At 42.4% G+C, this 13,068-nt stretch overlaps 1 protein-coding gene across 4 annotated transcripts in view; it reads left to right on the plus strand.

The window, feature by feature from the left end:
* znf451 (zinc finger protein 451) overlaps nucleotides 1–13,068 on the plus strand; it is a 79,888-nt gene that overhangs the window by 27,490 nt on the left and 39,330 nt on the right. For all 4 annotated transcript variants that reach the window (XM_041188167.1, XM_041188170.1, XM_041188169.1 and 1 more), the window contains one exon: nucleotides 9,665–9,776. In XM_041188167.1, the coding sequence (XP_041044101.1) occupies nucleotides 9,665–9,776 (112 nt within the window). The remainder of the gene's footprint in view (nucleotides 1–9,664; nucleotides 9,777–13,068) is intronic.

A 13,068-nucleotide genomic window follows, 5' to 3' on the forward strand; every position in this document is an offset into this window, starting at 1 on the left:
TCTGTCATTGGGAAAATGTTAGAGTCTATTATAAAGGATGTAATAGTAGAGCATTTAGAAATGCATAATATAATCAAGCAGAGTCAGCTTGGCTTCATGAAGGGGAAATCATGCCTGACAAATTTATTAGAATTCTTTGAAGAGGTACAAGCAGGATAGATAAAGGGGAGCCAGTTGATGTAATATATATGGATTTTCAAAAGGTGCTCGATAACCTATGCACACATAGGTTAATAATAAGAGCCCATGGTGTTGGAGGTAGTATATTAGCATGGATAGAGGACTGGGTAACTAATGGAAGACAGAGAGTTGGGATACAGGGGGCATTTTCAGGATGGCAACCTGTAACTAGTGGAGCGTTACAGGGATCAGTGCTGGGGCCACAATTATTTACAGTATATACTAATGACTTGGATGAGAGAAATTAATGTACTATCGCCAAGTTTGTGAATGACACAAAAATAGGTGGGAAGGCAAGTGTTGAGGATGACACAAAGAGTCTACAGAGGAATATAGACAGATTAAGTGAGCGGGCAAAAACATGGCAGTTGGAATATAATGTGGGAAAATGTGAGATTGTGCACTCTGGCAGGAAGAATAGAGGAGCTGAATATTACTTAAATGGAGAAAGACTGAAGTTCAGCAGTAATAGTTAAGGTAAGGCAATTGGAATGTTGGCCTTTATTTCAAAGGGAATGCCGTATAAAAATAGGGAAGTTTTGCTAAAACTATACAAGGCACTAGTTAGACCACAGCTAGAATACTATGAACAGTTTTGGCCCTCTTATGTTAGGAAAGATATTCTGGCATTGGAGGCAGCCCAGAGAAGGTTCACTAGATTGATCCCAGGGATGGAGGGATTTCCTTCTGAGGAGAGGTTGAGTAGGTTGGGCCTGTACTAATTGGAGTTTAGAAGAATGAGAGGCGACCTTATTGAAACATGTAAGATTCTTAGGGGGCTTGTCAGGGTAGATGCTGAGAGGTTATTTCCTCTTGTAGGTGAGTCTAGGACCAGAGGGTATAATCTCAGAGTAAGGGGACGCCCATTTAGAACAGATGAGGAGGAATTTCTTCTCTGAGGGTAGTAAATCCGTGGAATTCTTTACCGTAAAGGGCTGTAGAGGCTGGGTCGTTAACTATATTCAAGGCTGAGATAGACAGATTTTTAATCAGTAAGAGAATCAAGCATTATGGGGAAAAGGCAGGAAAGTGGAGTTGAGGATTATCAGATCAGCCATGATCTAATTGAATGGTGAAGCAGAATTCATGGGCGAATGGCCTACTGCTGCTCCTAAGCCTTGTGATTTTACGGTCCCATTTAAGTGATACTCTGCTTTTTTGTTCACCCTGCCAAAGTGAACAACTTCACATTTTCCCACATTAAACTCCATTTGCGAGATCTTTGTCCGCTTACTCAACCTATCTATATCCATTGGCAACCTCCTCATGTCCTCTTCGCAAAATACTTTCCTGTCTATCTTTGTTTTATCTGCAAATTTTGCTACCATGTCTTCACTTCCCCATCTAAGTCATTAATGTAAATCGTAAAAAGTTGAGGCCCCAGTACAGATCCCTGTGAGATTCCACTCATCACACCCTGCCAATCAGAAAAAGACCCATTTATGTATACTCTCTGCTTTCTGTCAGCCAGCCAATCCTCTATCCATGCTAATATGTTACCCCTACACCATGCACTTTTATTTTTCGTAGTAATCTTTGATGTGGCACCTTATCAAATGCCTTCAGGAAATCCAAGTATAGTACGTCTACAGGCTCCCCTTTATCCACTGCACATTTTACTCCTTCAAAAAACTCCAGTAAATTGGTTAAAAATTGATCCTCGTCAATCGTCACATTAACCTCCTCATTCAACTGATCATCCTCTGGCATTTATGCCATATCTAGCATGATGCCACCTTGAAACACTTCCTCTTACTTTCAGTATTCCAAAGGATCTGTTTCCTTTAACACCCTGATTCAATCACTCCCCACTCTATCTCTTTTCCCACTCAAGTGTAGGTGATGCCTGCAATTTTAACTGTTTTCTTTCCACCATGCAAAGGCCCAAACACTCCTTCCAGGTGAAACAGCAATTTACTTGTACTTCTCTCAACTTCGTATTTGCTCCTCTGCATTGAGGAGACCAAATGCAGATTGAGTAACTGCTTTGCGGAACACCTCCATTCAGTCCACATTTGTGATCCTGATTCAGTTGCCTGTTTTATTTTTAATCCTCTACTTTGCTCCCACACTGATGTCTCTGTCCTCAGCCTTCTACGCTGTTCTAATGAAGCTTAGCAGAAGCTTGAGGACAAACACCTCATCTTCCTATATTAAGCACTTGACAGCTTTCCAATCTCAACATTGAGTTCAACAATTTCAGATCATATCCTCTGTCCCCATTTTTTCAGATGGCAGCTGGTGGTAATAATCCTGGCTAGGCCCATTTGTACCCCCTCTAGACTTATCTTTTCATCGTTTGTCCCATTACCATCCCCTTTTGCCTTCCACCATCATTTAATCTTTCCTGTCATCCACCCTATCACAGTGGTTCAGTTTTGTTCTTCCCCTTCCCTGCCTCTGTACTTGAAACCTGTCACATCTTGAACTTTCCTGGCAAGAGGTCTTTAATTCTAAATGTTAGCCATGTTACTCTCACCACAGATTTTGTCTGACCTGTTGAGTATTTTCTTCATTTTCTGTTTTTAAGCCTAATCCTGACGTTTTTTTTCTAGAGCTGTAGAAATGAAAAGCCGACGAGTTTTGGTAAACTTGTATTGAACCTTTGTTTATACCACCCTCAGCATATTGTGAACAGTTTTTACCAACAGGACATAAAGGCACTGGAGAAGTTGGTAAATAGATTCTCAAGGATAAGAGTGGAGAAGGTTTGGTTATCAGGAAAGATGGAAAAGGCTGGAGCTCTTTTCTCTTGAAAAGCCAAGGCCAAGGAATAATCCAATAGAGGTCTTTAAAATTATGGAGGGATTTGATAGGATAGACATAAAGATAATGTTTCCATTTATCCGGGACCAAAACAAGGGGTCATAAATATCCAGTCATCCCTAATAAATTCAATAGGGAATTCAAGAGAAACCTCTTACCTAGAAGATGGTTATAATGTGGAATTTATAACCACGTAAGTTAATGTGGTTATATCATATAACCACATGATTGTTATATCATAACATAACAAATGTTATGGAGTGCTTGAGGCAAATAGTATCACTGTACTTAAGGAAAAACTAGATAAATGTGATTGTGAAAGGAATAGAAGATTATGCAGGTAAGGGTAGATCAAGAAGGGTGGGAGGAGGCTTTGTGTGAGCTTGCTGTGTGCAAATTGGCTGCTTCGTTTCCCACATTACATGTGTGACCAAACTTCAGAACTGCTTAATTGACTATAAAGGGCTTTGGAACACCCTGAGATTTTGAAAGGTGCTATATAAATACACAACTTTATTTTATTTCCAATTTCCCCAACTGGTGAAGGAGTGTTTAAACAGCTGAATGAGTCAGCAGTTATACTGTTTGAAATATGCAACCAGTGCACATTTGCTAAAAGATTCTGGATATTCGTTCCATATCCTTTGAAATATTTACTTAATAATAATCTCTTGATGGTATGGTATGTGTGCGCTGCCTGAAGGCAGGTCCTTGGCTCATTGTCCACTGGTGCTTCATCCTGAGCTTTTTTCTTGACGGTTTTCATCAGTGATGGTTTGCCAGTGCCTTCCACTCTCAGGGGCAGGTCTGAAGTCTATCTCAGCCAGGACGGGAATCGAGCCCTTGCTGTTATCATTATTCTGATCCCCACACTAGCTATCTAGCCAACTGATCTAACTGGGCCCAACCTGTTGATGTCAGTGTTTCAGTTGACCCAGCATTGAATGCTTTCGGATTCCTACTGCTCTTTGCAAAAAGTGCTTCCCAATTTCACTTGTAGATTACTGAGACCTAGTTTCAGAATTGCGCCCCTCATCCCTATTTTGGATTCCTTCATGAGACCGAGTAGTTTCTTTGTAGCTATCCTAACTAATCCTTCGATCATTTTAGACAACACCATTAAATTTCCCAAGAACTGTTTAAACTCCAAGGAATATTTAAGCCTTTACTATTTGTCAGTCTGACTGAAATCCTCCATGATGTTGCAATAATGTAAATTCATTGAGCGATTAAATAACCCTGAAGAGCTGGGCTGGGTTTGAACAGGCCTGTAAAATATTCTCAAGAACGTTGTGTTCAGGTCAGTACTCTGGAATGGAATTGGAAGAGGAGGGGGCCATTTGGCTCATCAAATTGGAAGAAAGAAACCTGTACTTTGAGAAGTAATGTTTTATGTTCAAATTATAGCCTGCTTTGAGGTATTAACCTTCTAAATATGGCAAGATTGCTGTTAATAATCATTTGGCCAATAGCACTTTGTATATATGTGATCTGTGAACTGATTCTGTCTGTACGCCAGTAATATAGGCGGTCTTTAACCACTTGTCAAAGCAGTTCAGTTGGTGTGCTCGAGCATGTTAGTGCATCTGCAATTATCCTTTTATCCCTTGCTTTGCCTGGTCTGTTTTGTTACAGTCTTTACAGTTTGAGGGCCATTTCACTGATGTAAACAATGTAAACTTGCAGGGCTATGGGGATAAAGCAGAAGAATAGGACTGGTTTCCTCTATGGAGAGCTGGCACAGATTTGATGAGCCAAATGGCCCCCTCCTCTGCCATAAGTGACTCTACAGGACGCAATAGTTCTGGAGAGAGTGCAGAGGAGTTTTACAAGATTGTTGCCAGGGTCAGAAAAGTGTAGCTACGAGGAGCGATTGGATAGGTTGCGGTTATTTTCCTTAGAACAAAGAAGGCTGAGAGGTGACTTGATTGAGGTGTGCAAAATTGAGGGGAATAGATAGAGTGGATAGGATAAAACTGTTTCCCTTGGTGGAGAATTCTAGAACCAGGGGACATAGATTCAAGATAAGTGGCAGAAGGTGTAGTGGGGACATAAGGAAGAACTTTTTTACGCAGAGGTTAGTGGGTGTCTGGAATTCACTGCCCAAGTTGATGGTGGAGGCAGAAACTCTAAACTCTTTTAAAAAGTATCTGGATCTGCACTTTAAGTGCTGTAAGCTGCAGGACTATGGTCCGGGTCCAGGAAGGTGGGATTAGAAAGGGCACCTGGGTGTCCTTGGGCTGGCATGGACAAGATAGGCTGAATGGCCTCCTTCTGTGCTGAAACTTTTCTATGGTTCTCACTGCTATGCTTCTAAGTAAATATCTGTTTTCTTAAAAACCTTATTAAAACACTATTTACATGCAGCAGATTGTATTATGAATATGGCATAATTTGGATGGGGGTCTGTGGTTACTCATCCTTTTGAAAAAGGGCCCTTTGACTGAAAAAGTTTGAGAAACGCTGTGCTGATGATGAGATTTGCAGTGTTTGAAAGGTGAAACTTCAGATGCTTTTTATTCACTTTGTGTGAATTATTTATATTTTACAGTGGAAGATTAGTGAAAGATTTGTCAGACCAGTGGTGTACATATTTTGAAGATTATTTAGTCAGCCAGAAAGCCCTAATATTTCGTTAGACTGAGAACTAGCCCCTTCAGAAGAAGCTGTTTGTGCATCTTGCTTTTAGCTATCTTTCCAGCTCTGACTCCTGTTTTTTCCAGTTCAATGTAATCTCCTCGTTGACAGCATTTTCACTTGTTAAGTAGTGTCTAGATTAACATAGTGTTTAGTGTTTTTTCCTGGGCGTCAAATGAGGTCATTGTTCCTATGCCATTTAATATTTGACAGGAGATTACAGGGAGATATATTTCCTTTTCCTTTTTGTTAATTCTGTGTCTTTTTCAGGTTCTTTTCTTTACTTGTTTATGTTTGGAAAAAATATAGCAACTTATGATTTATATACCAGACAACTTGATTTTTAGAGGTTTGTTTCTTGAGAGTGAGGATGGTATTACGAAGGTAGGCAGGGGCAATTTCATCAAGGGATTGGAAACGAAGGTGAAGATTTTAAAATGGGTCGTTGCTTAACCACGAGCAAATGTAAATCAGCGAGCATGGATAATGGGTGAATGGGACTTGGTGCAAATTTGGATACAGGCAGCAGTATTTTGGATTAGTTTGTGTTTGTGGATTGTAGAACATGGGACCCCAGCCTGTGGTGCACTGGTATAGGCAAGCCTAGAGGCAAGAATGAGGGTTCCAGCAACACATGAGCTGAGGCAAGGTGGAGTCGGGCGATAATGTGGAGGTGGAAGTGGGTAGTCTTGATGATGGCATGGATATGTGGTTGGAGCTCATCTTGGGGTCCAACATGACACACAAGTTGCTAACAGTCTGGTTCAACATTAGACAGTTACCAGGGAGAGTCAGTGGCTAGAGAGCATCAGGGTGGGGTGGAGCGTGGGGTCGGGGTGGGGGGTGGGTGGGGGGCGGCCACTGAAGGTAATGGCTTCAGTTTTCCAATATTTAGTGGAGGAAATTTCTGCTTACCCAGTACTGGATGGCTGACAAGCAGCCTGACAACTCAGAAGCAATGAACTTGAGTCTGAGTGTCAAGTTGACCCCTGCCTCAGCTTGCTGCACTGTTTTGATTACATTGCAACATAGAAAGAGCTGCTGTAATTTTTTGAGACTAGCTTTCAGCTGTTCCTGTTGGAGTCTTTTGCTGCTAGCAAGTTTAAGCGTGACCTAGAAGGTTTACCAAGAGCTAGAGTCCATTATTGAAGAAGAAATAGCAGGACATTTAGAAAAGCTTAATGCAATCAGAGTCAATGTGGTTTTGTGAAAGGGAAATCATGTTTGAAAAATTTGCTAGAGTTCTTTGAGGATATAACAAGCAGAGTTGATAAAGGGGAACCGGTAGATGTAGTCTATTTGGATTTCCAGAAGGCATTTGATAAGGTGCCACATAAAAGGTAATTGTACAAGATAGGAGCTCATTGTATTGGGAGTAATGTATTAGCATGGATTGAGGATTGGTTAACACATAGAAGACAGAGTTGGGATTAATGGGTCTTTTTTCAGGTTGGAAAGGTATAAATAGTGGAGTGCCACAAGGATCAGTCCTAGGGCCTCAACTATTTACTATCTGTATTACTGACTTGGAGGAGGGGGACAGAGTGTAATGTATCCAAATTTGCTGACAATACAAAAATAGGTAAGAGGGCACGTTATGAGAACATAAGGAATCTGTAAGGGGATATAGACAGGTTGAGTGAGTGGGCAAAAACTTGGCAGATGGGGTTTAATGTAGGAAAGTATGAGGCTATGAACATTGGTAGGAAGAATCAAAAGTCAGACTATTATTTGAATGGAGAGAGACTCCAAAAAAAGTGCAGCACAATGGGATCTGGGTGTTCTTCTGCATGAAACACAAAAAGTTAGCATGCAGGTGCAGCAAGTAATTAAGAAGGCAAATGGAATTTTGGCCTGTTTTGCTCGAGGGTTGGAGTTTAAAAATAGGGAAGTCTTGTTACAGTTGTACAGGGTGTTGGTGAGGCTGCACCTGGAGTACTGTGTACAGTTTTGGTCCCCTTATTTAAGAAAAGATATACTGGCTTTGGAGACAGTTCAAAAGAGATTCAGTAGGCTGATTCCTGGAATGAAGGGGTTGACTTATCAAGAATGGCTAATCAGGTTAGGCCTTTGTTCATTAGAGTTTAGAAGAATGAGGGGGATCTTATTGAAATGTACAAGACCTGAGGGGGCTTGACAGGGTAGATGTTGAGAAAATGTTTCCACTAGTGGGGGAGCCTCAAACTAGGGGACATAGTTACAGAATAAGGGGCCACTCATTTAAAATTGAGATGCAAAGGAATTTCTTCTCTCAAAGGGTAGTAAGTATCTGGAATTCTTTACCCCAGAGAATTGTGGAGGCTAGATCACTGAAAGTAGACCCCTTGTTACAGTCTCCCCCACAAGTGGAAAACATCTGCTCTGTGCCTAACCTGTCAAATACTTTCAATCCTAAAAGAGTTCTGTAAAGTCACCTCTCAATCTTCTCTTCCATAGTTAAGAGTCTGTCATGACTCAGTGCGCTGTCGTATCAAGCCCTACTGCTCCCCAAGCTATGACAAATGTGAGAAATTTAATCAGCCCACAAAAGTGCCCAATTCTGCCTAGCTGTTTAAGTTAAAAGAATACAAGCACCAGGTTTGTAAACTTAAGTAAATAACTGTTTATTAAACAAATTGACTTTAACCAGTGGCAAAAGAAAGAAATATGAGCTGCTAACTTTTAACTCTATAACTTAAACTCTACCCCTGCTTAACCCCATACACACGCACACATAAGACACACAAAACATGGATTTTAAGGGTGTGATAAAACAGTTCAATAGCACCAATCTGGAGATCAGGATTAGATGGGTTGACTTTGATTGCTTTCTTCCAAATTTCTTGCAGGCTGTTGCGTCTGACATGAGGTGGTCTCCCAGGATTTGCAGTCTGTGGCTCTCTGGTTGAAACTTGCTTTTAATGCCTCTTCTGGTGATCTTCCCCCTTTTCCTCCTGACAGGGGTTACTGAAAGAAAGCAGGATACAGCAATGTGAAGAATAGCCAGCTAGCTACCAAGACAGGATTACTGGAGTTTTACAAAACTACAGGCCTTTCCTTTTTTCAGGCTAGGAGCTGATCTACTGCACTATCTTCACATAGATCCTGGCCACTTGGTCAGGAGCCAATAAAAACGCCGTTGCTAGACAGTTCCCTCTTAAACCAGGTCTCCTTACCAGCACCATTCTGTCCAACCTGGAGCACACAGTTCCAGGATAGTAACATTGTAAATTTTCTTCTCCCTGCTCCATTGAACATCTCTTCTAAACTGCATCCATGGTAACTTTTAAAGCCACAGTCCAAACAATAAAAATATGCTCTTTAAAAGTCCCAGACTGTTCACTTTTCCCTGATCATTATCTCCTCGGTCATGGTAACATTCTTGTGAATCTTGTTTGCACATTTCCCTAGTGCCTCAATAACCTTTTCATAACATGGAGACCAGAACTGTGCACAGTACTCCTACGTGTGCTTTAATCAAGGTGTATGTATGTATGTATATATAGGAACATAAGAAATAGGTGCAGGAGTAGGCCATTCGGCCCCTTCGTATTTGCTCTGCCATTCAGTAAGATCATGGCTGATCTGATTGTGGCCTTAACTCCACTTTCCTGTCTATCCACTACCCAACCCCATAACTCTTCACCCCCAGTAGATCAAAAATCTGTCTAACTCGGCCTTGAATATATTCAATGATCCAGCTTCCGCTGCTCCCTGGGGAAGAGAATTCCAAAAAAGAATGACCCCCAGAGAAGAAATTCTTCCTCATCTGTCTTTAATGGAAGACCTCTCATCTTGAAATTGTGCCCCCTAGTTCCAGATTTCCCATGAGAGGAAACTTCTCTCGGCATCGGACACCACACGTTTTCAAGTGGCTCAAGACCATGAGTTCCCATAAGGATTGCTGTTGAGTAACACTGAATTAAAATGTTTCTTCTGTGGGAGACTTTAAATCATTTCATAGTAATGTCATTACATTGGATGTAAGTCTCCCTCTGCTATCATTATTATTTTTTGTACCATAACCTGCCCTGTTGCTGCAAGCTGTTAGCTATTACTGGTGAATTTGCATGTTAGGTTTTTATTCTGTGTTTTTGTGCAGGAGAAGGTGGATTCGCAACATGCTCATGGCATGCAGGAGTTGGAATTCATTCAGGGACAGCCAGCTACAGAAGAAGCGAGAAGATGTGTTGACGGATGGCTGAAAGTACCAGGTATAATTTCTCCTCCATTTCCCTTCTAAATTATGATTTTTGTTTGGTTGCATTGTGGATCTCTGAGTTATAGGGAGATGGAGGTAATCTGGGTGGTTGGGGGCAGGGGAACCTATCCATACTCGTACACAAAAGTAACAGGCAGGAAAGGCCAGCTGGACCATTATGGCTAATTGCTTCTTCCCACCCTTTCCAGCAGCAGCTGTGGAATCACCTGGAGAGGCAAAAACAAAAATAGAGGAAAAGAAACACTTGTGAAAATTCTTCTCTGATTTTCCTCCCTTAGGTGATGGAAACCAATCCAGAAAAATCACATAGACCAAGTATTACCTCTAAAGAAGTTAATTTTTATTCATTCATGAGATGTGAGCATTGTTGGCAAGGCCGGCATTTGTTGTCCATCCCTAATTGTCCTTCAGAAGGTGGTGGTCAGCCGCCTTCTAACTGCAGTCCATATGCTGTTTGGGAGATCCAGGATTTTGACCAAGCAACTGGAAGGAAAGGCAGAGTTCCAAGTTAGGATGACTTGTGGCTTGGAGGGGAACATGCAGGTGGTGGCGTTCACAGCCATCTTCAACTGCTTCAGGAATGACTTCCCACCTTCATAAGGACAGAAGTGGGGATGTTTTCTGATGATGTACTAGACTGCTCAGATACTGAAGCAGTCTGTGCCAATATGCAGCAAGACCTAGACAACTTTGAGGCTTAGGCTGATGTGTGGCAAGTTAGATTCACCCCACACAAGTGCCAAGCAATGACCATCTCCAACAAGAGAGAATCTAACCATCGTGCCTTGACATTCAATGGCATTACTGTTGCCATCAACATCCTGGCGGTTACCAATGACCAGAAGCTTCACTGGACCAGTCATATAAATACTGTAACTGGAAGAGTAGGTCAGAGGCTGGCAGTTCTGTGGCCAGTAACTCGTCTCTTGGCTCCCCAAATCTCCACAATCTACAAGGAACAAGTAGGAGTGTGATGGAATACTCTCGCTTGATACCATCCAGGACAAAGTTGCCCACTTGCTCAGAAAATGCTGGAAAAACTCAGCAGGTCTAACAGCATCTGTGGAGAGAAAAAAAACAGTTAACAGCATCTGTGGAGAATCCTCCGCCATTTCCTTAAACTCCAGCATAATGCCATCACCAAACACATCTTCTCTCTCTCTCTCCTTCTCTCTCTTCTCTCCTCTCCTCCTCCCCACCACCCCCACTACCCCCACTCTGTCGACATTCTGTAGGGACCGTTCCCTCTGGAACACCCTGGCCCACTCCTCCATCACCCCCAACACCTCATCCCCCTCTCACGGCACCTTCCCATGCAATTGCAGAAGGTACAATACCTGCCTCTTTACATCCTCCCTCCTCACTGTCCAAGGGCCCAAACACTTCTTTTGGGTGAAGCAGTGCCTTCACTTGCACCTCCTTCAATTTGGTCTATTGCGTTCGCTGCTCCCAATGCAGTCTCCTCTACATTGGAGAGACCAAATGCAGACTGGGTGATGCTTTGGTGGAACACCTTCGGTCTGTCCGCAAGCATGACCCAGACCTTCCTGTCTCTTCAACACCCCATCCTGCTCTCATGCTCACATGTCTGTCCTTGGCCTGCTGCAATGTTCCAGTGAAGCCCAACGCAAACTAGAAGAATAGCACCTCATCTTCCAATTAGGCACTTTACAGCCTTCCGGACTTAACATTGAGTTTAACAACTTCAGACCATGAATTCTCCCCTCCATCCTCACCCCCTTTTTTAAAGTCCCCTTTTTTTCAATACTAATTTTAATTTTTTATCCGCTTATTTTTATTTATTTTTAGCCATTGTTTTATCCCCACCTTTTATCCTATTTTCAATCTTTTTTCCCATTACTGTCCCCTCCCCCACCCACCCCTACAAAGGCCACCTGTCACTTGTTCATGTTGTTCTTTCCAGAGTGCTTACCCTTGTCCTGTTATTATCACATTCTGCTTTCTGATTTTAATGCCACCATCAGCACCTCCTTTAACCAGTACCACTATCATTAACATCCTTTTGTCAATGACATCTCTGGCAATCTCTCCTTTGCCTCCACCGATCACTGGCCTTCTATCCAGCTTCACCTGCTTCACCCCCCTTAAACAGTATAAATTTAATTAAAGTTTTGCTTCTCTTTAGTTCTGAAGAAGAGCCGTACGAACTCAAAATGTTAACTTTTTTTTTCTCTCCACAGATGCTGTTAGACCTGCTGAGTTTTTACAGCATTTTCTGTTTCTGTTTCAGATTTCCAGCATCCACAGTATTTTGCTTTTGCCTGCTTGATTGACACCTCATCCACCACTTTAAACATTCACTCCCTCCACCACTAGCACAAAATGGGAGCAGTGTGTAACATACAATAGATGCACTGCAGCAACTCGCTAAGACTTCTTCAACAGCACTCTCCAACCTGCATCCTTACCATCTAGAAGGATAAGGGCAGCAGATCCATGGGAATGCCACCACCTTCAAGTTCCCCTCCAAACCACACACCATCCTAACTTGGAACAATATCACTGTTCCTTCACTGTTCCTGGGTCAAAATCCTGGAAATCCCTTCCCAACAGTAGGTGTACCTATGCAAGATAGACTGCAGAGGTTCAAGAAGTTGGCCCAGTACCACCACCTTGAGGGCAGTTTGAGATGGGAAACAAAGGCTGGCCTTCAGCCCAAATTTCAACCAGGACTGTAATGGGGCCTGGAGGTGATTGGCCCTGGTGGAACCTTCGATATGATATTATCTCTGCCTCAGTACCCTCCTTGAATGCACCCATCTGCTAATACCTTGGCTGAATTCATGACTGAACAAAGATTGTTATTAATTGGTGGGAATGCCCAACTGAGGCCTCTTCAAGATCTCAGCTATGCAATGAAAGGGCTTTCTTTGGCCCCTGTGTTCAATGTGGCAAAAGGCTGGGGAGGGGTAGACTAAGAGATTTACCTGGGGTCAGGGCACAACTACCACATTTTGCCAAAAGGCTGTGAATCTGGATTAAGCCTTTGGTGATGAGTAAATTTGGTGCATGTTGCTCGACTTTCATGTGTTAGATACCAGAGTTGCGGGCACTTCACAACCTGTTATATGTAGCTTCTTGTGTTCACCTGAAGGTGGATCTCCATCAGATTGTTGACAGTGAAGCTCTGACCCATGGGGTAACTGGGATGGGAGATTATTACCTGGAAGCTAGATTTGCAAATATGGTTGCTGTTTTCTGTGATCAGGCCTATCTGTGTCACCTTGCGTGTTGAATCTGGGGGCGGTCAGGATGCTGGTTTC

Source organism: Carcharodon carcharias, chromosome 5 (genome assembly GCF_017639515.1).
Source record: "Carcharodon carcharias isolate sCarCar2 chromosome 5, sCarCar2.pri, whole genome shotgun sequence".
NCBI classification, from domain to species: Eukaryota; Metazoa; Chordata; class Chondrichthyes; order Lamniformes; family Lamnidae; genus Carcharodon; species Carcharodon carcharias.